General features: G+C 40.8%; 3 protein-coding genes across 6 annotated transcripts; 2 read left to right on the top strand and 1 right to left on the bottom strand.

Moving 5' to 3' along the window:
- Window positions 1-30: 30 nt before the first annotated feature.
- LOC116434730 (mitochondrial import inner membrane translocase subunit TIM44) lies at window positions 31-3,084 on the top strand. Of its 2 annotated transcripts, none has more exons than XM_031993387.2 (7): window positions 31-142; window positions 679-843; window positions 903-1,145; window positions 1,219-1,390; window positions 1,465-1,613; window positions 1,685-2,048; window positions 2,135-3,084. In XM_031993387.2, exons 1-7 carry the CDS (start codon window positions 140-142, stop codon window positions 2,380-2,382), a joined length of 1,344 nt encoding a protein of 447 aa, XP_031849247.1. In that variant the 5' UTR covers window positions 31-139; the 3' UTR covers window positions 2,383-3,084. The 2 variants fall into 2 exon arrangements, with proteins under 2 accessions (XP_031849247.1, XP_031849246.1); XM_031993386.2 differs by lacking the exon at window positions 31-142 and adding an exon at window positions 151-289.
- Window positions 3,085-3,540: 456 nt separating this feature from the next.
- On the top strand, window positions 3,541-19,756 carry hyd (E3 ubiquitin-protein ligase hyd). Its single transcript, XM_076367358.1, has 37 exons — window positions 3,541-3,968; window positions 5,068-5,268; window positions 5,351-5,660; window positions 5,743-5,951; window positions 6,040-6,203; window positions 6,299-6,498; window positions 6,585-6,853; window positions 6,988-7,142; window positions 7,220-7,489; window positions 7,665-7,781; window positions 7,872-8,053; window positions 8,132-8,249; window positions 8,330-8,484; window positions 8,573-8,858; window positions 8,952-9,068; window positions 9,152-9,319; window positions 9,416-9,548; window positions 9,645-9,867; window positions 9,990-10,228; window positions 10,426-10,550; window positions 10,627-10,862; window positions 10,943-11,106; window positions 11,200-11,531; window positions 11,637-12,048; window positions 12,450-12,798; window positions 12,897-13,236; window positions 13,601-13,833; window positions 13,924-14,433; window positions 15,046-15,228; window positions 15,415-15,786; window positions 16,042-16,227; window positions 16,500-16,622; window positions 16,707-16,916; window positions 17,048-17,403; window positions 17,484-17,690; window positions 17,770-18,148; window positions 18,281-19,756. The coding sequence occupies exons 1-37, from the start codon at window positions 3,907-3,909 to the stop codon at window positions 18,491-18,493; spliced, it is 8,508 nt and encodes a 2,835-aa protein (XP_076223473.1). The 5' UTR covers window positions 3,541-3,906; the 3' UTR covers window positions 18,494-19,756.
- Window positions 18,241-23,199, bottom strand: LOC116434749 (uncharacterized). Of its 3 annotated transcripts, none has more exons than XM_076367388.1 (4): window positions 20,366-23,199; window positions 20,235-20,286; window positions 19,950-20,153; window positions 18,241-18,383 (listed from the first exon to the last, which is right to left on the bottom strand). In XM_076367388.1, the coding sequence occupies exons 1-3, from the start codon at window positions 22,303-22,305 to the stop codon at window positions 19,950-19,952; spliced, it is 2,196 nt and encodes a 731-aa protein (XP_076223503.1). In that variant the 5' UTR covers window positions 22,306-23,199; the 3' UTR covers window positions 18,241-18,383. The 3 variants fall into 3 exon arrangements, with proteins under 3 accessions (XP_076223503.1, XP_076223501.1, XP_031849279.1); XM_076367386.1 differs by lacking the exon at window positions 18,241-18,383 and adding an exon at window positions 19,112-19,763; XM_031993419.2 differs by lacking the exon at window positions 18,241-18,383 and adding an exon at window positions 19,112-19,469.
- Window positions 23,200-23,204: the final 5 nt, after the last annotated feature.

Here is a 23,204-nt window from a genome sequence, read left to right as displayed (position 1 = left end):
CTAATTTCTATGTATAAAGACTAGAAAAATCTAATGCTTCTGTGTAGTGTGTTTCAATTTTTGTCGACAGATGTCCTTCCTAAAGTAGCAGCAATTTTATGAAGATTTTTGCTGCCGCCTCCGATAAATCAGTTGTAAAATGGTAAATGATTTCGATTGCTAACTGAACATTTGGTTGCTACTTTAGCGAGAACAAAAATTAAACATACTTGTTTACTATCTTCTTAGTCAAATTTGGATTCAGTATCTTTTTGCTTGTAAACCGATCATTTTGTACATGCTGTGTGAGGTTATATTTCTTTTTCACAACTTTCAGCTACAACATTATTTGTATTATTACATCATATAATTTGAATGTTCCGTAGTTAATAAATTACAGTTTATTCTTTTTAAATTATTTTTTGGAAACATCGTCGAATTAAACAAATACATGCAAACATAGCATACTTCGGTTTGTTGGTGATAACTATGTGCAATTAGTTGTATTTTATACAGAATTTAATATTTGTTATGAATATGTCTTAATGAAAAAATAAACTAATAATTTACCTTTCACCCAGATCATTGTCTATTTTATTTGAATGATAAGATTTTGAGAACAGTAAATTGAAAAGTGTGTAACATATACATACTCGGATTGAATAAAAATACATGCTCATATAGCAATAATTTTTTCAGTTTCAGAGGTTTGCAATGTGTAGGGCTAGCCTTATCGGTGCCACACGTTCAGCACAATCTAAGAAAAAATTTGGTCATAGTTCTAATGATAAATTGTTTATATATAGTTACAATGGACTGCTACAGTCAAAGTTACCTCAGATCACAAATATGCAAGATCAGTCAGTAAGTTTCATTTTGTTGTCAAATGTATACTTATATATAATTAATAATAATTTATCTAGGTTCGATTATATTCTAATGCGCGAAGACCTGGATTTTTTGCTCGATTTGTTGAGAATATCAAACAGGAGATGCAAAAGAATAAGGAAATGAAGGAATCTTTAAAAAAATTTAGAGAGGAAGCAAAGAAACTTGAGCAATCAGATGCATTAAAATCAGCAAGGCAAAAATTTCAAGCAGTAGAATCTGAAGCCAACAAAGGTTCAGAAGTACTGAAAGAAACAATAGATTCTTTCAAAAGAAAGGTACGAGTTAAATTACTTTTGCATTATATATGTACATGTTATTTAAATATTACTTGAATTTTTATGTTACTAGACACAAGAAGTTATTGAAGAAGCAAGTAAATCGGAATTAGGTAAAAAAGCTAAAGGAGCAGCCGAAACTATTACCGAGAAAGGTCAAGCTTTAGGAAAGACAAGTGCATTTCAAACAATATCACAAACAGCAGAAGCTGTGAGAGAAGAGCTGGATCATCAAGGAATGCATGGTGAGTTAGAATGACTTTACCTATTAAATATACGAACAAATGACACATCATTTTTATTTTAATAATAATTATAGGACGCGTTTATGTTCCACCCAAAAAGTTAAGGAAAAGGAAGGAAATTATCCAAGACCAAAATGATAAATGTATAACGCCGAATGAAGAAGCTATGGGAGTTGAATTACATAAAGACTCGAAATTTTATCAATCGTGGCAAAATTTTAAGGTATATATTTTAAAGTATTAAGTTTGAAATAATATAATAGTACTCTTATCAGATAATTATATTTTTTGAAGGATAACAATCCATATGTGCATAAAGTTTTGGATTGGAAGATAAAGTATGAAGAATCAGATAATCCTGTTATTCGTGCTTCCAGACTATTGACAGATAAAGTTACAGATGTAGTTAGTGACTTATTTCAAAAGTCAGAAATTTCTGAAGCATTAACAGAAATTTGTAAATTGGATCCAAATTTCGACAGAATGCAATTTTTAAAAGATTGCGAGACTGACATTATACCAAATATCCTCGAAGCTATGGTGCGAGGAGATCTTGAAATTTTAAAAGACTGGTGCCATGAAGCCCCATATAATGCAATAGTACAGCCATTAAAGCAGGCACAAAAATTAGGATGCACCGTAGACAGTAAAATTTTAGGTATGATGTTTATTTCTTGAAGTTCCTTCCTTCCTTACCTTTTTAATGTTGTATTTATATATTTAAAAAAATGTGTTTAATTTCAGATATAAATAACATAGAGTTAGTAAGGGGTAAAGTAATGGAACAGGGACCAGTTTTATGGATTTGCTTTCAAAGCCAACAAACTGTGTGTATAAGAGATTCTCAGAACAAAGTTGTAAAAGGTGATCCCGAGAAAGTAATGCGTGTTATTTATAATTTCGTATTGTGTCGCGATCCTACAGAACTTAATCCGAAAGCTGCATGGCGTTTACTTGATATTAGTCTTATTAGTTCAGACGAATTTTTATAGTGTACAAATTACACATAGACCTAGTTAAAAATCAATATGTGACTGGAAAACAAGTGAAAATTGTCACATATTTCTTTCCCGGATTAAGTTTAATTTTCACGAGACTATTTAGAATTAACAATATACATGCTAATCCGTTAGTGATGAATATTGTTTTTTTTTTTATATAATTTTATTGGAAGATCTCGCTAGACAAATTTTATGAAAAAGAGAAATCTGCAAATTGGTTAAAACGGTATGTACAAAAAGAAATAAAAGTAACTTATATCATAGGAATGTACTGAAAAAGCAACAAATTTACTGCTTGTTTAGCATATTTAAATAATATTTTCATTAGTAGCTGTCTCACAAAATATACATGGTTATTTATGACGAATGCCAGGATTCTATTAACTTCTGCATATTGAAACAACTATCCGAACAATTGTAGTTTATGTTATATGCAGTCTGGTGTTGTGTAATTATTGTAAATACTGAAAATTTCAGTATAATTCTTTCTGTACATATTCATATCTTGATATTAAAATGTTAAGGAATAAACTATATAATAATTTCATTACTAATTTTTCAAACTAGTTATAATGCTACATTGTACAGTATTTAGTTTAACAAAACTATCAATTATTTAAACAAAATTGTAATATATACCCATAAAATCATGTTTTTTAACTGCAATAAACAATGATAATATAAAACTCTAAATGCAAGAAAGTCAAATTTTTTTTTCTCCCTTCATTAGACCTAGATATAAACATTTTGAAGCTAATTTCAGAATAGAAGGTATAAAATAATTCCGTGACATTCAGTTCCTCTGAAATATAAATAAAATCCGAAGTGAGACGTAACCGTATTATGATAATATCTTCCAAAAAATGATTATAAATCATTACGTTTCTCGTTCGAATAAAAATCTTTATATTTACGATAAAGATTTTAATTCGTGAAATAGTAGTCTAGAAATACCGTTCTATGTGATTAGTAGAAAAAAAAAGGTTTCCTTTCAATTCAGAATAGAAAAATAGTATTATTTCATTATATATTTATTTCGATGAAAATCATTCGAAATCATCGATATCGGATCATTAGAAATTTCGACCAGTAAAATCAACGAAAAGCACGGAACCTGATACGTCAAAATTTTTTGTTGACCACAAGCTTAAGGCCGCCATGATACATGTTTGCGCGCCGCAACGCCGCTACGCGACGGAAGAGAAACGTCTGGATTAAAACCGTGGCTGTTGCACGAGAAAGTCAGTAACGCGTTTCACAGGGAATATTCGATTCGTACTCGTAATTTTCGGTGATTGGAGTAAACGATTGTGGAAAGACTCGTCTGAACGATAATTTTTGGTGTATTTGCGAATACTCGAACAGCAGTCCGATCCGTTCGGTTTCGGGAACACGTAACTGGTTGTTTCTTCAAAAAACATGGCTGAATATCGTTTCGACGGTGTGGTGAAACTGTGTGTACAGAATTATTAAAACGACATCTTACTATTTCGAGCACGTTAAATCGCCGGCAGAATGACGTCGATACATTTCGCCGTGCACCCATTACCTGGAACGGATGACCAGCTGCATGATAGGTATAGAGAACGTGTTCGTTATTGGTTTCTCATTAATGTATCATTTCAGCACGTCTATGGTTCGTCCTCTTCGCAGCTTATTGAAACGATCCTTCCCGTCGGTTGTTCTTTAAATGTAGGCCGTGCTCGTTTCCCTCGTCCCATGATCCCCCTATTTCCATTTTATCCATTTTACCCCGATACTCGTCGAAGTCGATGCCGATGTTTGTCAACGAATGCAGTTTAATCATTTTCCGTGCACCATACTCGAAACCGTAGGAAAAACGTTTGTTGTTGTATTATCGCCGTTTCCTCGAATTAACCGTCCTCGTATGAACGCACGGTCTACGTAATTCGTCATCGAACTCGAACCTTCGGTAATTCGTCGCTTTGTTGATCGAAACGAACATTTCCGTGGACGGGTTTTCGTTGTCAGGAGGAAAAGCATTTTCCTCGCAGCTCGGCAATGCTCGTCGTGTCTGTAGGTTACGGGGAAAAATATGATTCTCTTTTGGACTGCGATCGGACACGCTCGGTCGCCGCGGGGGTTCTGTGAAAAATTCATTGTAATTTCGCTGTTTAATTATTAGTAAATTATTTCACTTTTTTTTTTCATCGCGCGATTTAATTTCTTTTGAGTTTTTCTGCGTTATGCTTTTTACGTTTCCCCTTGATACGATTATATCACACGGAATATATTTATATGCGTATTACATGTATTTATCAACATTAAATTTTGGACATACCATTGCCCAAATAATTTTTAATAGTTAGTAATTTTATCTGAGAATAAATTTATATTAATCTTATTCAGAAGCTTGAAGCTGATTTTTAATATATTTTATTCTAAGAATAACCATTATGATTATTGTAATATTTATTTTCATTTTGATTAATTATGATAATTTTCTATTGTTAACCGAGTTCAAATGTATGGTGTTTTTCGTTATATAATGTACAATTTATAAAGTCATGCACCTCGAATTATAACGTACAATCATATTTATACATTGGATTCATCGACTATACATATAAGTTTCTATTGCTTTCGTGTCGAGTTTATCGTATATTTATTAAATGTTTCTATGAGAGTTTGTAAGAGGATCAAATCATTTTATAGGTTAAAGGAAGTAGGAGAGAAGATTAACAGATATGGATTTGCAACATTACCGGCATTTAGTGGGCTAAAGATTGCAGTAAAACATATTGTGGTTGGACCAACACATATTGCCCTTCTTACGGACGATTACAAAGTTTGCAGAGTTGCATTTACAGTATTGTCGGACAGATTGGATTTAAGTAAAAATGAACCAAATAGAAAGTAAGAATGATCAAAGAGAACTTTATCTGAGGATAGCTGTTAAATAGAAAATGCCTGAAATGTATATATCCTCTCGTTATAGTACAAACAAAAATCATGTCGGAAATTCAAATTCTGCACCAAATGGTGGGGGAAGTAGCGGAAGTGGAGGCAGAGGGATGTCTAGAACGCGTGCAAGAATTATGCGTGGCAGTTCACGAGGCGGTAGTAGCGGAGGAGGTAGTAGCGGGGGTAGGATAGGACCGCCAGGTGTAATTATGGGTGGAGGAAGCGGCAGCAGTTCACGTCCCATTGCACCAGTACCTGCACCATTTGTGCCAGAAGATCTTATATCACAGGCTCAAGTGGTACTACAAGGAAAAAGTCGCAATCTTATTATTAGAGAATTGCAGGTTTGTTTTAATATTATACGTACATACACGTTCATAGCACGAATGTGGATCTGTCAAGTCTAATTTCAAAATATTCGCACAGCGTACAAATTTAGATGTAAACTTAGCGGTAAATAATTTACTATCACGGGACGACGAAGAAGGCGATGATGCAGAAGATGCAGCGGATACCTATGTCCCAGAGGATCTCATATCTTTGTTAGATGGTGGGTTTAGCAATGAACATTCTGTTATAATCGATGCAGATTCTATGTTTTCTGAAGATGTGTTTGGATATACAGGAATGAGAAGGTAAGTTCTTTATATTAGTTCCCAGATTAACTGGTGGAAAAAAAAAAAACAAAACAAAACGATCTTTAAATACAATCCGTTTTTCTAGCCGTGGAAGTTCTTCGCGTAGAATAGGCAATGACAGAGAAGGTGATCGTGCATCGGAGCGAGACAGAGATCGAGATAGTTTCAGTAGATGGAGGGATCGGCAGTACTGCGGACCACGCCGTTGGTTGGAAACAGCTCTCAAAGACTCATGGGAGAAAGACTCTGGTAAACATTCTGATGCGATAATGTATTAATTTAATTTCGATATTATATAATATTCTATAAATATATTGATTGTATACTTTTTCCCGTAAATATAGATAACAAAAAGAAGGAATTAGCATCTCAAAGTCCGTTATGGATATCCGAAGAATTGGAATGGTGGCATGAACGCAGTACCAATCCTGCTCCGCGTTTCGTACAAATCGCCTCACTTTACAGTGAATTAGTCGCTGTTTCTGCTGGAGGTCATTTGTATCAATGGAAGTGGTCTGAGCCTGAACCATACAAACATCCAGAGGTATTTGTTATCGAAATAGATACACACTTTCAATTAATTTCTTTTATAAAAACAAATAAATGACAGCAGAAAAATGGTAATTTTAGAATCCAAACATACACCATCCGAAAGCTCCGTGGCTAGCTATAACATCAGAAAAAATAGTCAATATATCGGCGACAGCAATTCGTTGTTCAATTAGCACTGAAAGCGGCAAAGTCGCCACTTGGCTCGACGAACTTCTGGGACATGTTGCTTCTCGTCTTGAACATCCAGCTCAAAGATTTACTGAATTCACATTAGATAAGATAGTGTCTCTCCATACTTGTGCCCTGTACACTGTTGCTAAATTGGAAAGCGGGACATTGTACTGGTGGTTAGTAAAAATCTTTATTACGTAACGTGGATATATATATATATATATATATATATATATATATATATATATATATATATGTGTATATATTTAAGACGAAGGAAACTTAAGTAATTATAAATCTGCTTGCACAGGGGAGTTCTACCATTCGCTCAGCGCAAAAAGTTATGGGAAAAGTACAAGGCTAAATCGCGCAAACACAGACCATCAACGGCATCTTCAAACGATATTAGTTACGGCACACACGTTTGTATGAAAAATAGCCCTATATATCAACCAGGAGCAATAGGTCAGTTAAGACGTTCAGAAAGTTCAAACGCTTGTGTAACATTACGGGGCACTGATTACGTTATATTTATTGTTTAGGATTTACAATTGCTAACGGAGTCCCAAAAGTAGGACAATTATTAGCAGCTGCTTGGAATTTAGATTCGACTTGCAGATTCAAAGTGCTACCAGCTGGATCTCACTTGCCTAATGCTAATGCGGACAAACGCGAAGCAAGTGGAAACAGCGGAACGGGTACTATTACTAAGACAAATCATAAAGAAACTGCAGATCGTCTTGATATGCCTCCACCACCTTCACCAGCTTCGAGCACATGTAGTGATACTGGTAGCATTACAACAAGTCACAGTAAGAACTTGTCATAATTTATTTACATTGATTTGCTTACAATTCACGTACCGTTTTAGTTCAGGCTTTAATAAAGTGACGATTCCATTTGGAATATTTAACGGTAGAATATTAAGAGAGACTTTCAAACGAACATCGATTAATCGTAACACGTGCGCTTCTTTTGATTCCGCAGAGAGGCAAAAACGAGTTGCACCTCGAAGCGACGGAGAGTCGTCGGAACGAAAAGACGAAGAAGAATGGCAATTGAAGGATGTTGTTTTTGTAGAAGACGTCAAGATTGTTCCTATTGGTACGTTGCATTATTGGTCCAGTGAACGAGTAATACCTTTCCCGATGATTTACATTACGACACATTTATATCATTTGGTTTCATCTGCAGGCAAAGTTATAAAAGTGGACGGTTACTATGTTGCTGTGAAATTCTTTTCCAAAGACTCGAAGGATAAAGAGAAGGAAATTAAGGAAAAGGATTTCAGCACATCAGATTTTAAAGATCTTACAGCGGAAGAATCAATTAAATTATTAGCTGATTGTAGATTGTTGAGAAAAGACGAGTTGCAGGTAAATTAAACGGCGATCGAACAATCTTAAATGACAGCGATTATATATTGCATTTTAACATAAAAACCATGTGTCTAGGTAATTAAGTCATCTATGAATCCAAGAGCTCCGGATTGTTTCCAGCGAACTCCCAGAAGAGTAAATATAGTTGAAGGATCAGTTGATAATATTTTAACCATCGCGACAGATGGACAAGGTGAAATTTTAGCAGTGAATACATACATGCATGTTACGCGTGCCAATCCGCGTTCCTCTCTAATGTTTGATTACTCGTAGGTATCCACGCAATTGTGAAAAACGGAAACAAGCTGAGTTACGTGGTGTATAATTTGAGTACTAGAAGACATGTACAAGATTGCTATATTCCATCGGATGTGTCGTGCTTTTTGGGCTTACAACCTCAAAATATTAGTCTTACAAGTGCAGGAGAGGTACACGCTCATAATTTTTCCATTAAATATACCTTATATGCTGCTCTGTAGTATCAGACAATTACAATTGACTCTGTTGATGTTACAGAATATCGAATGCTCTATGATACTTAGGGATGGAAATAATACAATTTATCCGTTAGTGAAAGATTGTGCTGGTGCTATCCGTGATCCACACTGTTTAGATTTAGTTCCAGTAATTTGTATCGGCGCTTCGACCATTCCTATACCAAATTGTTCGAATTCCACCAACATGAAAAATCAAGTCGCTGTTGTCGCATTAGCGTTTGATAACCTTTTACTTATGCCGCGTATATTAAGGTGTGACTACGACAGCGTGAAACAGGTGTTTTGTAATCTGGAACAAGACCACAGTAAGTATGATTACATACTTTCGCGCAATTGAATAAATAAAGTCTCTCTACGTAACTACATCTAATCTTTATTTTTATTTCTTCTTTCTTAAGAAAACAATGCTGCACAAATTCAGGCAATATTAACCGAACGTTGTGATGGCAACCGGAATATCTTGCATGCCTGTATCAGTATGTGTTCACCAACTTCTAACAAAGAAAATGATCAAGGTATTGGAATTAGTGTTTCAATAGTGAATGTAATCACAGTACGAGTTGTAGTATGCGCAAACTTATCTTTTCTTATTTGGAAGGTATCGAACGTGAATTGGTCACGAATACAGTTGACGGTGCGTCCGCACCAATCGAGGAACCAATACCAACGCTAAGTTGGCCACCGGAAGCATTTGACAACACATCAGGGGAAGAGGATAGTTTACTTAGCATTGGCGCTGCCAGTATATCCATGATGAATAAATCAGGTAAAAGAAAATATCGAATGTATGCCGATCCCTTCGGTTGACTTTCTGATGCCTCTTAATCGCAGTGTAATTATATAAATATGTTTGTATTAATAGGTGTCGGAACTACGTCCAATAACACTTACATAATAGATTCTGTTGAAAGAAGGAACAACGCGCTGCTCATACTAAAGTACATGTGCGAAAGCAACGTATTGGTTCCTCACCTGAAAGAGTTACTTATGGCAAAGTAATTATTCCAAAGAGTATAATTTCTCAAATGAATTTAACGAATTGCCACTTGTACACGGCACGAACAAACTATTTTTAATATTCACGTTAACAGGGATGCCCAGGGCCAGACACCGCTGATGCTCGCCGTTTCGGTTCGCGCGTATCACGCGGCTCTTATCTTGTTAGACACCATTCAAAGAGTCGGCAAAGATCAGAAGGAATGTTTAGCCATGATACTACACCCAGACGCGAATCCGGATTTATCACCTTTGTTCGTTACCTGCTGCAACGACACCTGCAGCTTCACTTGGACTGGAACGCAACACATTGACCAGGTCCTTCATATTTAAATAATGTTGTATTGTGCGTACGTGTGTGTGTGCGCGCGCGCGCGTATGTGTGCGTGTGCGTGAACACGCGATTAACCGAAGTTCATTTTCTGTTTTTTCTTTTTTAGAACATCTATGAATGTAGAACGTGTGGTTTGACTGACTCGCTATGTTGTTGCACGGAATGTGCTCGTGTTTGCCACCGAGGACATGATTGCAAAATGAAAATAACGTCCCCCACAGCTTATTGTGATTGTTGGGAGAAATGTAAATGCCGTGCTCTAATCGCGGGACACCAGAGTGCTCGCTACCAGCTATTGTGTCGCCTTGTAGTTAATACCGATCTCGCGACGAAACTAAACTCACGGTAAAGGAACAAGTAATCAAATATCAAACTTAACGGGAGTTGAAAAGTTCGAGTCTGTCGCGAAAATCTGTATCCTACCGTGTGTACAGGATCGATCCGAGGAAAAGAAAGATGCGTTCCGATCGAACTTTTCCGTTTCCGTTCGCGATTCCCGCGAGAGCGAAGAAACTTAGTAAATCGTGTTTTTCATTTCACAGCGGAGAGAGCATTCTGCTGTTCTTGGTTCAAACCGTCGGCAGACAGATGATGGAACAAAGACAGTGCCGATCCGCGCTCAGACAGCGATCAACATCTGCCAGTCGTAAAGGAACCTCTTCCGACGGTATACTTTGATACGATCGATCATTTTAATTAGGCGACGTTTTCCACGGTACTTAGAAGTATAAATCTGTTGGTAGGTGTGGACGCGGATTCCGACATGCCGGACCACGATTTGGAGCCTCCACGTTTCAGTCGTAGAGCTTTAGAAAGATTGCTCAACGACTGGCCGGCAGTGCAATGCATGATCATGTCAGGAGTCTCCACAAACGGAAACGATCAGCTGTTCGGAGACCAGGGGCAACTGTGTCGCCAGAGCGGCACCGCGTTACTCGACAAGTTTACTCATTCGCTTTTAGTTAAATGCAATGCGGAAGTAAGGAAAACTATTCTTCGTCTGCCGGCCGATAAATAACGGCCAGCACTCGGTGTTCACGTATGAAATAATTATTCCAGATGCTCGATACTCTTCTCACGACTTTGATCCGAGAACTGCACAACGAGGCTGTGCCGGGTCGCCAAGAAGAAGCGAACAACGTCGCACGCCGGTTCGTCCGGTCCGTGGCTCGAATATTTGTCATCTTTACAATTGAAATGGCTCCGGCAACGAAGAGGAGAAAGTGCGTGGAAAATCCGTGATCTCGTTACGAGTTACTATATCTCTTAGCGTGCGATTGCCCGTTCTAAATGTTCTCCTCGATGATATGTTGCAGCACGACTCAAGCGTCACAGCCGTTGATGAAGTGTCGGAAAGTATTCAAAGCGCTGATCAAATTAGCCGTCGAAGAGCTGTGCGAGACGGCCGACTCTCTGATAGCCCCCGTGAGGTTAGGCGTGGCGCGACCAACGGCGCCGTTCACGCTGACCAATTCGGCGATCGAGGTGATCAACGGCTCCGAGGAACTGTTCTCCATAGAACCGTTGATACCTCAAAGCGGCGTCAGCTCCCAGGCTCTGGACGCCACGTTACAGACGCAGCAGGGTAACAACAATATAACCATCGCCAGAGACGTTTCCACCATGGACGAGACCGAAGGTGGCGATGGTACGACACACATGCCGTTTGTCAAGTTGCACACTGTGATTCCGACCTGGTTTGCTCAACCTGAAATAAATAACGTTTGTTTGTTGTCTGGACGATTGCCAATAGAAGGCCCCATGGATGTAGACGGCGACATAAGCGAACACGAGGAATCCGCTGGAGTCTCCGGAACGGTCGCCGGGCAACCGTTGGGTGAAATGGACAGCAATACCGGCGGCGTGGGCGAGGAACAGCCAGGCGACGGCGAATCGGACACGGAACTCGATCTCCTAGCGGAAGCGGAGACGGAGTCGGATTCGGACGACAATCATAGCAATCAGGATGCAGCTTCCGCTCAACGCAGCGTACAGACTGGCGCCACTGCTGGTTCCGACGGCGGAGTGGGATCGATTTTATTGTTCCCCGAGGACGAGTCCGGCGAATCCAGCCAGCAGGAGGATGACGAAAGCGAAGCCGGGGAAACCGACGAGCAGGATAACGAAGACTTTCAGATCGGTGACGAACAATTAGAGAGACGAAGGTAAACTTCCTTATGATACTTGTAATAAACCGGTGACTACGTGCACCTTTAAAGGCGTGCATGCGATGATATTGTAAGGAGTGTTTCTACGCGAATATGATATATAGCCCACGACTATGTCGTCGTCTCTTTAACACTAGAACCACCGACCAGAGTCGAATCGACTTTTTGATATTTCCATGAAAACTGTAGTGCGCTGTGCAGTTCGTTTGTTCGGTAATTTGTCAAAGCATCTCTGCAAAGCGCTTGCAACAATTGCAAAAGAGGAAACGAGGAACGACGAGTGATTTCGACCGATCCGGCAGTTCTAGCGTTGAACGCGCTCTGTGTTTGTCGCGTTGCAGTTAGGTATCGTCGCAACTCGAAACAGAACATTTCACGTAATCGACGCCTTATTTTAGTGGTTCATCCGGCCATTTACACCGTAATAATCTCGCGCCCGTCTCAATGCAATGGGCGATACGCAATCGCGAGACAAGCACTCGTGCGACAGGATTGCGGGTGGCGGGCGGCAGTAATCTCGTTTTCATTGACTCCGCGTCTTTAAGACGTACGACTGCGACATCCGCAGTCGCGGGCACGCAGGAGCCCATTATCATGGGCACCACCACAAGTTGTTTGGCGCGCGCATTTGGACTTGTTATTCGACAAATAGCTGACCTTTTAGTTATGATGCAGGATTACAAAACATTAGCGCCGTTTCTACCGCGGTTGATGGAAGTTACCTACCAGGACGCATTGAACTTACAGGTTTGCCGTTTGTTTAGTTCTGACTGGAATTCGCGGAACGCGAGTTACCGCCGGTCGGGCAACATCTGTAGCGTTAATCGAATCTCTATAACTTGCAGATGTATCTTGAAACGCATTTAAAGCCAACATGGGACTGGTTATTAACGGTGATGGACGCTACGGAAGCACAATTAAGATTCGGCGTATCCCTGACGCGTAGCGCAGACCCAACGCACCCGGAACACCCGTTGAATAACGCCCCGTCTCTGTCCGGAGCGAATTTTACTGGGCTACTGAACACCGCCGCTTTGTCTTTGACTTTACAGTCTAATGCAGGTCGGAATCAACGCAGTGGTATCGCTACCAGCAGCAATATCTCCACACCACAAGCTTCTACAAGACTCACCGTTGGTTTTGCAGGCGTTGGTGAACCTTCGAGAAGCAGTAGAGAACGCGAAGGTACGCGTTTGTTCTTTTTCCTAGACCGGGCACACCGTGTCCACCCGGTGATACGGGTAGAAATATAAATACTCCGCCATTGGCTGGCATCGCGTTTCAACAAACAGATCTCGAGAATCTCCGTTTAACGACCGGCAACGGCTGCTTACGGCGTACACGTGGGCAAAGTATTTCTATTTCCTCCCGAGTCATTCTGCGCGCGGTTCAACCGACTCTTTAGTTCTTCTTCTCGTATGCTTTCAATCGTCGGGATTTAAATCAGCGATTTAATTCACCGACTTAATTCAGCGATTTAATTCAGCGATTTCCAGCGACCGGCTCTCTCCCGTCCGGTTCTCCACCGCCTAATTCACGATAATTTCAGGTAGCGAAATACATCTGGCGCGACGTGAATTTTTGACCTATTGCTTGTCCTTGATGCGTGCCCACAATGGCGAACACAGAGACAGCTTGCCAGTGTTGGACGTTTCCTCCTTGAGACACGTAGCTTACGTGTTCGACGCGTTAGTGTATTACATGCGCTCGCTGTCGGAACCGATGTCGAGCCGCGGGGAAACGCACAAGGGCTCGTCCAACTATTCGGGTTGGAACGATCAGGTTCGTAGCATCGTTTTCGCTCTGCCGTCTCCATCTTGCCGCCGAGCGACGAGTGTGTTAAAGGAGTCGCGTGTCGCTGACGCGTTTCAGGACGAGAACGACAACGACGAAGGCGAAGAGTACAATTCTCCCGTGCCTACGGCGATGGAAACGGATTCCGTGGATTATCCGGACCTGCTTCAGGTTCCGATTTGCGGCACGGGGAATAACAGAGACAGCACACCGAAAGGAAGGAAACATCCGTTCTTGCAAAGATCGGACTCCACTTTGTGCTTGGGTTGCCCGCCCCTCGACCCGTTCGACACGGTGATGAGCGAGGCGTTGCCGTTAGCCGATCAGCCGCATTTGCTGCAACCCCACTCGAGACGCGAGGATCTGTTCGGCATTCCGAGGCAGCCGGCGACGAGCACGAGTCCCAATCAGTACCCCTTGGCGGGGTTGCCCACGAGGCTCGGCTTGTCCGCGCGTGGTTCCGATAATCAGAACACAGTTACGCCCACGCTCAGTCAGATTATTCAGGGCCCTGCCTCGTTCGCATCGATGGATGCGAGACGTAGCTCCGTCTCCGTCGGAGACTCGTCGGCCACCGCGAAATACACGGTAATGTCACCACGATATAGAAACCTTTGCGCGTAGGCTATCTATCTCCTTTTCCATTTGTTTGACGGTTGCACGGTTGCACGGTTGCACGGTTGCACGGTTGCACAGTGTTTTTCCCAATACGCGGCAAGTGTTGCAGTGGTAAATTGGGAAATGAAAATAGAGAATCTCCTGATCTGAACGTGACCGACGAAGCGTTCAGATACGCTTGTTCGGAGGAGTTTTCATTGTCGGTATTTCTAATGACAATTCGCGACTGCAGTACCTTCCACATACTAGGAAACACTCTGTCCAAACACAGGATCCGCTTGATCGCGTTTCACTTGTCAACGTATACGAATGTACGGTGACCTTGGTCAGGCTCGGTGTCAGCAGTGATCCGCCTGCAAAGGTCCTCCCTTCCCCGTACATTTGTGTATGATTGCACACGTGTATACGCGGATGACTTTGCTCATCCCGGTGGCATGTTCCAATTCCTTTATCGCAACCGCAAGTTGCAATAACGGAATTCCCTGTGTTATTCCGTGTTCGTTTTGTACAACTGTGTGTTTGCTTTGGCACGCGTTTCATTCTGTTAACGCAGTAAACTATAAGGTACTTTACACATTGTAGGAGAAGGCAAAATCGTTTAATCACACGAACGATAATCATTCGCTTGTCGCGGAACAAATCGATCGAGCCCCGATTATAGTTTCTACTAACAATCAGACCGACGAGGCAGCAGGAAGTACCAAAAATAATAAGGATCAGTGTAAAACGAATAGAAGTGTTATTGTTAGAGCTGGAACCGTTTCGGTAAATATATGCGACTTCAACTTGTTTTCTTGAGATATTAAGCGAACCAGGGAAAGAACAAATAAATGCATACGTAACAGAGAAGGGGAGGGATCTTAGAAGTGTTCCGCGAATGATGATACATTGAATCGCTCGCGCGACGACCACGCCTCCCCGTGGAATAACAATCCGATTTCTATTTCGAAGGAACCGAACACGAGTAAACCAGGCGCGCCGGAGGTATTGGTAGTGTCCACTGTTGAGACCCAGAATGTGGCCGAAGACGTCGACCCGGCCGGCTCGAGCCAAGAGATATCGGCTCACGAAACGGTCGAGACTAGCCCGGTGGAGAACGCGAGGGCCGTCTCCTCCATTGGCTCGAATATATCTCATAACATTCTGTTGGGACGTTGGAGGTTGTTGCTCGATTTGTTCGGACGCGTTTTCATGGAGGACGTTGGATTGGAAGTTGGCTCGGTTGTGTCCGAGCTGGGAGGTTTCCAGGTGAAAGAGGCCAAGTTTCGCAGAGACATGGAGAAACTGCGTAACTCCCAACAAAGAGACATCACTTTGTACAAAGTAATTTTGTTCGGTTTACACAACCTAATTACTGTTCGCGCGTTGACCGCCACGAGAATGTTTTACCATTTATTTATTTATCGCTTTCTTCGGTTACGCTCTGTTATTTAGTTACTCGTTTAGTTACTTAATTCGGATCATTTGGAAGCTCACAGGTGATGAGGTGTCACCGTGGCGGTCGACCTGTTAACGGACAACTAGAAAAGTGTGTTCACTACGGGCATCGTATTCTAAACACTTTTTTGCCTATTCAAGGTGGAACGAGATAGAACCCAGTTACTAGTACAAACGATGAAGGAATTAAACACGCAATATAATTTATTTAATAGGCGCGCCTCTAATACGCCGCCATTAGCAGTACACCGCGTTAAAGTGACGTTCATGGATGAACCTGGCGAAGGGTCTGGGGTTACGAGAGGTTTTTACACAGCGATCGCGGAGGTGTGTAACATCGTCAATTATGAAAATGCTTTCGTTGCTCATTCTCCCTTTTTCTTTTTCTTTTTCTTTTTCTTTTTCTTTTTCTTTTTTTCACTCTCCAAGCTATGAAATATTTCAAACAGTACTGTGCCCATAAGCCAAACTTGTTTTAGGTAACATTCAATTCGCAGTATTTACTGGTGCATTTTTAAACAAGATGCAACAACAAACACACACACACACACAAGTCCTTGTTTTTCCGATGTACTAACAGATATATCAATATATTTTAGGCGTTGCTCGCGAATGAGAAGCTACCCAATCTCGAAGCAGCACAAGTAGGATCAAAGTACACGCAATACAACGTTCTTCAGAAACTGAAAAACCGAGATCGTGATCGTGACTTGAGGCGACAAGTAAGAAAACTTGCTACGGTAACAAGTATAAAGGAAACGAACGATATAGTTTCTCTTTACTGGTCGTTCACTTTCTTATTCCAGAATCCTCGATCATCTGGAAAAAGTCGCGATACGCGTAGAGCATTGTCTTTCGAAGCTCGTTCTTTCCATCCATCCGGCTCCGTCGAGGGCAGCAGTAGCACCGGACCTGGTAGTTCGTCCTCCAATTCCCATCCGTTACCCGTTAGTCACCGAATTAACGAACATCTGACCATGCATCAACAAAAACTCGGAGACAGACTGTATCCAAAAGTAATTAACAACGCTTCATTATTTTGCCCCTCTCCCCCCCGCCCCCCGTGTCTGGTTACCGTAAATGTAGCGTAACATTTATGGAAAGGAATGTTTAATCAATTGATACCAATTTTGCTGCGTCCCGACAGGTTTACGCGTTACGACCCGCGTTGGCTGAGAAGATCACTGGTATGCTCTTGGAACTATCCCCCGCGCAATTGTTGATGTTGCTAGCTGCGGAGGACGCTCTGCAGCAAAAAGTCGAAGAAGCATTCGAACTGATCAGCCATAGTCAGGATTTAGCTGACGAAGCGTTGTTAGACCTGGACGTGTTCAGCCTGACGGCTCGATGTGGCACGAATAAGAAGAAAATTGAGAACAGCATCCTCGACGACACGGAGGATAACGCTCCGTTGTTCTACTCGCCAGGGAAAAGAGGCTTCTACACGCCACGGCAAGGAAAGGCCAGCTACGAGCGTCTGAATGCGTTCAGAAACGTGGGCAGGTTGGTGGTCAAAACGAACGAGAACGTTTGCGATTGGTACACGTTAAACAATGGACTAACCAAATTCTCTCCCGTCTTAGACTTATAGGATTGTGTCTCCTACAAAACGAGCTGTGCCCTATATTTTTGAACCGCCACGTAATCAAATATATTTTGGGGAGGCCGATACGTTTCCATGACCTGGCGTTTTTCGATTCTGTAATTTACGAAAGCCTAAGACAGTTCGTCATCGATTCCGAGACCAAGGACAGCAACAGTTTGTTCTCCGCGCTGGATCTGACGTTCAGGTAATGTTCAACGAACACGAACGTATTTGTTCTACCGTGTTGCATCGAAATGTTTTCTGATCTGCCGCTGTCTCTTTAGCATTGACCTGTGCCCCGAGGAAGGCGGGGGATCGATCGAACTAATACCCAACGGCCGCGATATAGAAGTAACGGCCAGCAACGTTTACGATTATGTGAGAAAGTATGCCGAAGTTCGTATGATCAAAGTACAAGAGAAAGCATTACACGCGATGAAGGAAGGGGTGTTCGATGTTCTTCCGGAAGGAGCGTTCGACGGCTTAACGTCCGAAGATCTAAGGCTTCTCTTGAACGGAGTCGGCGACATTAACGTCTCCGTTCTTATATCGTATACCTCGTTCAATGACGAATCAGGAGAATCTGTGGATAGATTAGCCAAGTTCAAACGATGGTTGTGGTCCACCGTCGAAAAAATGTCGCACACGGAACGGCAGGATTTGGTAAGAATAATTTTCCCAGTCGTGTAATCCACCTATGTATTCATTTCGCGTTCGTTGTTTCGTGTAGGTGTATGTTCGTTCGAGCGTTGAAATAGGTTAAAAATATTTCAATATTTATTCACTTTTTGACAGGTATACTTTTGGACAGGATCACCAGCATTACCGGCAAGCGAAGACGGTTTCCAACCAATGCCGAGCGTGACATTACGGCCAGCAGATGATGCACATCTACCAACTGCAAATACATGTATTTCTCGACTATACGTTCCATTGTACAGCTCTCGCCACGTATTAAGACATAAACTATTAATTGCTATCAAGGCAAAGAATTTTGGATTTGTATAAATATATATGTGTATATATATATATATATATACACACACACGCGCGCACGCGCACACACACAGAGACACACAGCAGACAGACACACGCATACGTACGTACATAGTACACACACAGAAAGCACACATATCGTGTGTGTATATATCTATATACATATATATGTATCTATGTGTATATATGTATATACGCATATATACACGTATATATATATATATTTATATAAATATAATATGACCATGTTTGTGCGCAATAGCTCTAAAAAGAAATCACGCTATTGATAATGATATGAGAAGAAGAACATGTATGTTGTTAATTTTTTCCTTCCTAGAAAAATTTATAACATTTATAAATTTGTAAGGTGTAATTATGAACTCTGATTTCTCTGATTGAAAAAACGGTTTTCATCATGATAAGATTTTATGTTAACGTGTCATCATTAGTCTTTATAGCGATCGAATAAAACTTTCTCAAAAATCATAATAAAACGAGTTGTGATTAACACAGTAACCCCGACACAAACCACGAAGCAACGTTTCAAATTCATCAACGATCAACAGTATGGAATTCGAGTTTTTATTAGGAATTTTAAAAGAGTATTATATATATATATATATATATATATACCATTAAAAATTTCTTTTATTAGGCATGTTTAAGATGTAACATAAAAAGTTGACAGGAAATTGTAGATTTTTTTCAATGCACACCAGTAGTTGTAACTGTTTTCCTGTGTATCAGCATGTTATCAATTATAATATGCATCACTTCAAAAATCAGACTACAACTCGAGTACAGATTACAAAACACGAGGTTTGATGTTTAATAGTAATGAAAATACATAGTTTCATGTAAACAATTGCTTTTATGAATGAAAATGATAGTAAAATATCAACGTAAAATCACATGTAATCTAAAAGATGCGAAGGCATGTTTTTCAATTTGAAATCCTTTGTTGAACCGCCAATTTTAGTGACTGAATCTGTGAATAAGATTGGCCAAATGCGAAAGTAATAAGAAAAATAATCTAGGAATGTCTAGCTGCCTATTTCGTATTGTTATATACTTTCTTTTAACATGTTCAAAATCTTGAATCTATCATGAAACAATATCAACTCCGTTACTTATGCTGCTTAGTCTTGGCATGCATTCATTTATGTCCTTGTTTCTGTCTAGGATCGTAACAATACATATTTCCAAAATGATTATCATTTCGAAAAAAAAAAAAACTGAATTTACAGATTTAAATTATTATTTATATTTCCTAAACAGTAAACTGAAATAGTAAAAAATAATCTATTATCTTTAATTTACTTAAAAAAAAGTTACTAATGCTAATATGTATAATATAATAAATCTCATTGTTTATAAATTTCTAAAAATCGTAAAGTTATATACAATAATTATATTATCCATTATGTACTTGACAAAGTATTAATAGAAACTTATGTACAATGGTTACCTATTGACCATTTCCTGAACTGTTTTGGGGTAATTTTGCAGTTGATTGACTCAATTGAGCTAACGTTTCTGGAGTTGCATGAGCTTTTAGAATTGAATTTTCAGCTTCCAATTGATTGATGCGATCCATAAGCTCTGCTATTTTTTCCTTGAGTACTTCAACTTCTTCTCGTACAGCGAACATCAAATGACTCTTAACAAGATCCTAAAAAGCGATCCCTTGTTAAATGCAACATTATTATCCATTATCTTCCATGAATTATTCTTCCTAGGAAAGAGTGCTTACCATAGCCTGCTCAATCTTATTATCAATTGCTACAGCACTAGTCCCCGACATACTGTAGTAAAAATAGCGTTACAACTTGTTTTTACAGGGAACATGCAGAGTTTTATTTAAATTAACCAAACACAATGTACCTTTCATTATCTTCGAGGGTGTGATGTTCATCACTGCCTTGTGTAACTTCGGTTAAAGACTCTAGAAGTGCGGTATCAGCTGACTGAGTTGTGGATGCAGCTACTATGCCTGAAATGGAGTCCTGCTCCGGGTCAGATTGATGAAACGTCATGTTTCCTTGTTGCATACCACTTACAACATTTTGGCAACTAGCCGACACTTGCGCCATTTGCACTTGAGCATTACTACCAGAAGTTTGGGGTTGCATTTGAGACGGAGGTATGACTTGAGATTGTACCGGTGCTCCAGGAGCATGTATAGTCGAGGAAGTTTGCTGCGCACCTGTCTGAGGAACTTTATGAATATTTTGGATGCCCTGCATTCCTTGTATGGCAGTCAATGATTCAGAAATTTGTGTTATCGGTTTTTGGGTTTGAAGCGGCTGTGGAGGCTGTTGTTGCTGCTGCTGCTGCTGCTGCTGTTGCTGTTGTTGTTGTTGTTGCTGTTGCTGTTGCTGCTGCTGCTGCTGCTGTTGTTGAGTAGGAGGGAGCTGTTGTTGCTGTTGCTGTTGTTGAGGAGGAGGAGCATGTTGTTGCTGTTGTTGTTGCGTAACCAGAATGCTTGTCGCCTGAGACGTTGGAACCGGTGGTTGCTGAACAGATGGCGGACAAACTGTCTGAACTGGTAATGATTGATTCTGCGTACTCACTGTCACATATGCATCTTCTTTAGAATGAGGTATACTTTGCTGAGCTGTCACATTATTATTACCAGTCTGTGTTATAATTGGAATAGAACCTTGGGGCATACTTTGAGGTTGAGTTAAATTACTTGGGTGGGTGGGTTGTAGATTGGAAGGTAATGTAGAGCCTTGTCCTCCCTGTTGCTGTTGTTGCTGCTGTTGCGGTTGAGATGCTAACTGTTGGGTCGAAGATTGGAAATACGGGGGAATTTGCGATGGGGCTTGAACCTTTTGTTGAGTTTGAACTTGCGTCGGATTATGCTGTGCATTGGGAGGAATCGAATTGCTTACTGCATAATTAGCATTTGAGACAGTCGCAGGATTACTCGGTACACCAATTGATGTATGCACATCTTGATGAGCAGATACTTGTCCATTCGCGTCTATACCTATGCCTTTATCTTCGGATATAACAGATTGCTTAGACGAATCCGGTATCACGATCCCGCTATCCGTTACTCCGTAAGATATGCACACTTCGTTCGGATCCGACACTTTAGGGGTACCAATCGCGGTTGGCTGATTGACCGACGTGTGATCCAAATAATCCATGCACGTCCATCTTCCCCTCTTAAAAGGCTCGGTACTTTCAATTTTAACCACTTTAAACCGCTCATTTCTACCATGCGAATGTACTTCGCGCAGGTCGGCGTCCTGTTTCGCATTACTTGACAGTAAGTTGATAATATTGTTGTCGGTAACAGATGTGATATCCAGAGTATTAATATTGCTGTCATTTACCGAATTAATAACATTATTCCCTTCGGAGGGCACGATCGCCAAACCGTACTGAGAACTGGTAGGAATCACCGGTGCAGTGCTGAGGGCAGCGTTGCTAGTGTTGAAGAATACATCTTCTTTGGAGAATGTATCTTCCGAGTAGCTAGGCGTTTCGATGTCGATGTCGGTAATCCGCGAATGTTCCACAGAATTGTCCTCCGTGTGGGACTCGTCCAAGTCGTCGTTCGAATCTTCGCCAGCATCGTTGCTCATACGACTACCGACGGTAACGCTTGTTATTTGAAAGGACGATGTTTTTTTCCGACACTGATTACTGGCCGTCACGTTGCTGGAGCTGGTCAAACTAACCGGCTGGTACAGCTTTTCCGGCTCCCCTAACCGAATCGTCTCGGTGGTGGTACGGTGCACTGTATTAGACGTCTTTCTACTACTACCATCCGACAGCTTATGCGATTTTCTGTGTACATTATCTGCCATTATTATAGGAACTTAGCAATCGAGAGCCACGATTTTTGTGTTCGTTGTTCTCTTGCATGTTAACATCGACATTGCTCTTAGCCGGGGCCTTTCGGCATCGAACTGTTCACCCGTCACGCAATCGACACAATTATCCTTCAAACCAGCCGATCCTCGCTCGTCACGGTGATTCGAATCGAATTCATATTCTCATTTTGCAGAGGTGTTGACAGTTCACCATTTCCATCAATTTTACGGGGAAGAAGTGCATTCGCTCGAGTACCGTCCACTCGAAACGAATCACTCAACACGTACACACCGATCACAGGCTCGCCGTTTCCCTCATTTGATCCTCGTCAAGATTCCGTTGCATTTAATCTATCCTCTCCTCGCATATTACCATACGACGATCTGTTTTATCGTTATCCATAATTCGTTTTCTACTTTATTATAGTAAGCAAGCAGTTTAAAAATGGCTGCCAATTCACTCACGGAATTGCCACGAATTATATATCTAGAACATCTCTGCGTGTGACTTCACGAATGAAAATCTATTTTCATCGTCAGGATGGTAGGCGCGCCGCAAGAAATAACCACAGAACTATCTCTCTACTGACCCGTTTTATTTAAGCGGACGCTGTGTATTCCGATTAATATGTACTGCGAATAATCTGAAGTACGTTAATAGAAAAAGTACAGTCTTATTCATAGAAAACCGACGAACCAAATCGTTTCATGACTCGCGCTCGAATTTCCTTTTTGCGCCCTTCTCTTTCCTTCTTCGTTCGAATGAAATCGTTTCATTGGTAAAATCCTAAATGAAATTTCATTGTTCGACCCACGTTCGTTCGAATTTATAAATGTACGTTCAACGGTGCGATTGAAAACAATTTTAGAAAGATTTCAATTGCCGTCCAGGT

This window comes from Nomia melanderi, chromosome 4, assembly GCF_051020985.1.
Source record: "Nomia melanderi isolate GNS246 chromosome 4, iyNomMela1, whole genome shotgun sequence".
Lineage (NCBI taxonomy): Eukaryota > Metazoa > Arthropoda > Insecta > Hymenoptera > Halictidae > Nomia > Nomia melanderi.
This window is presented reverse-complemented; position numbering and strand designations above follow the sequence as displayed.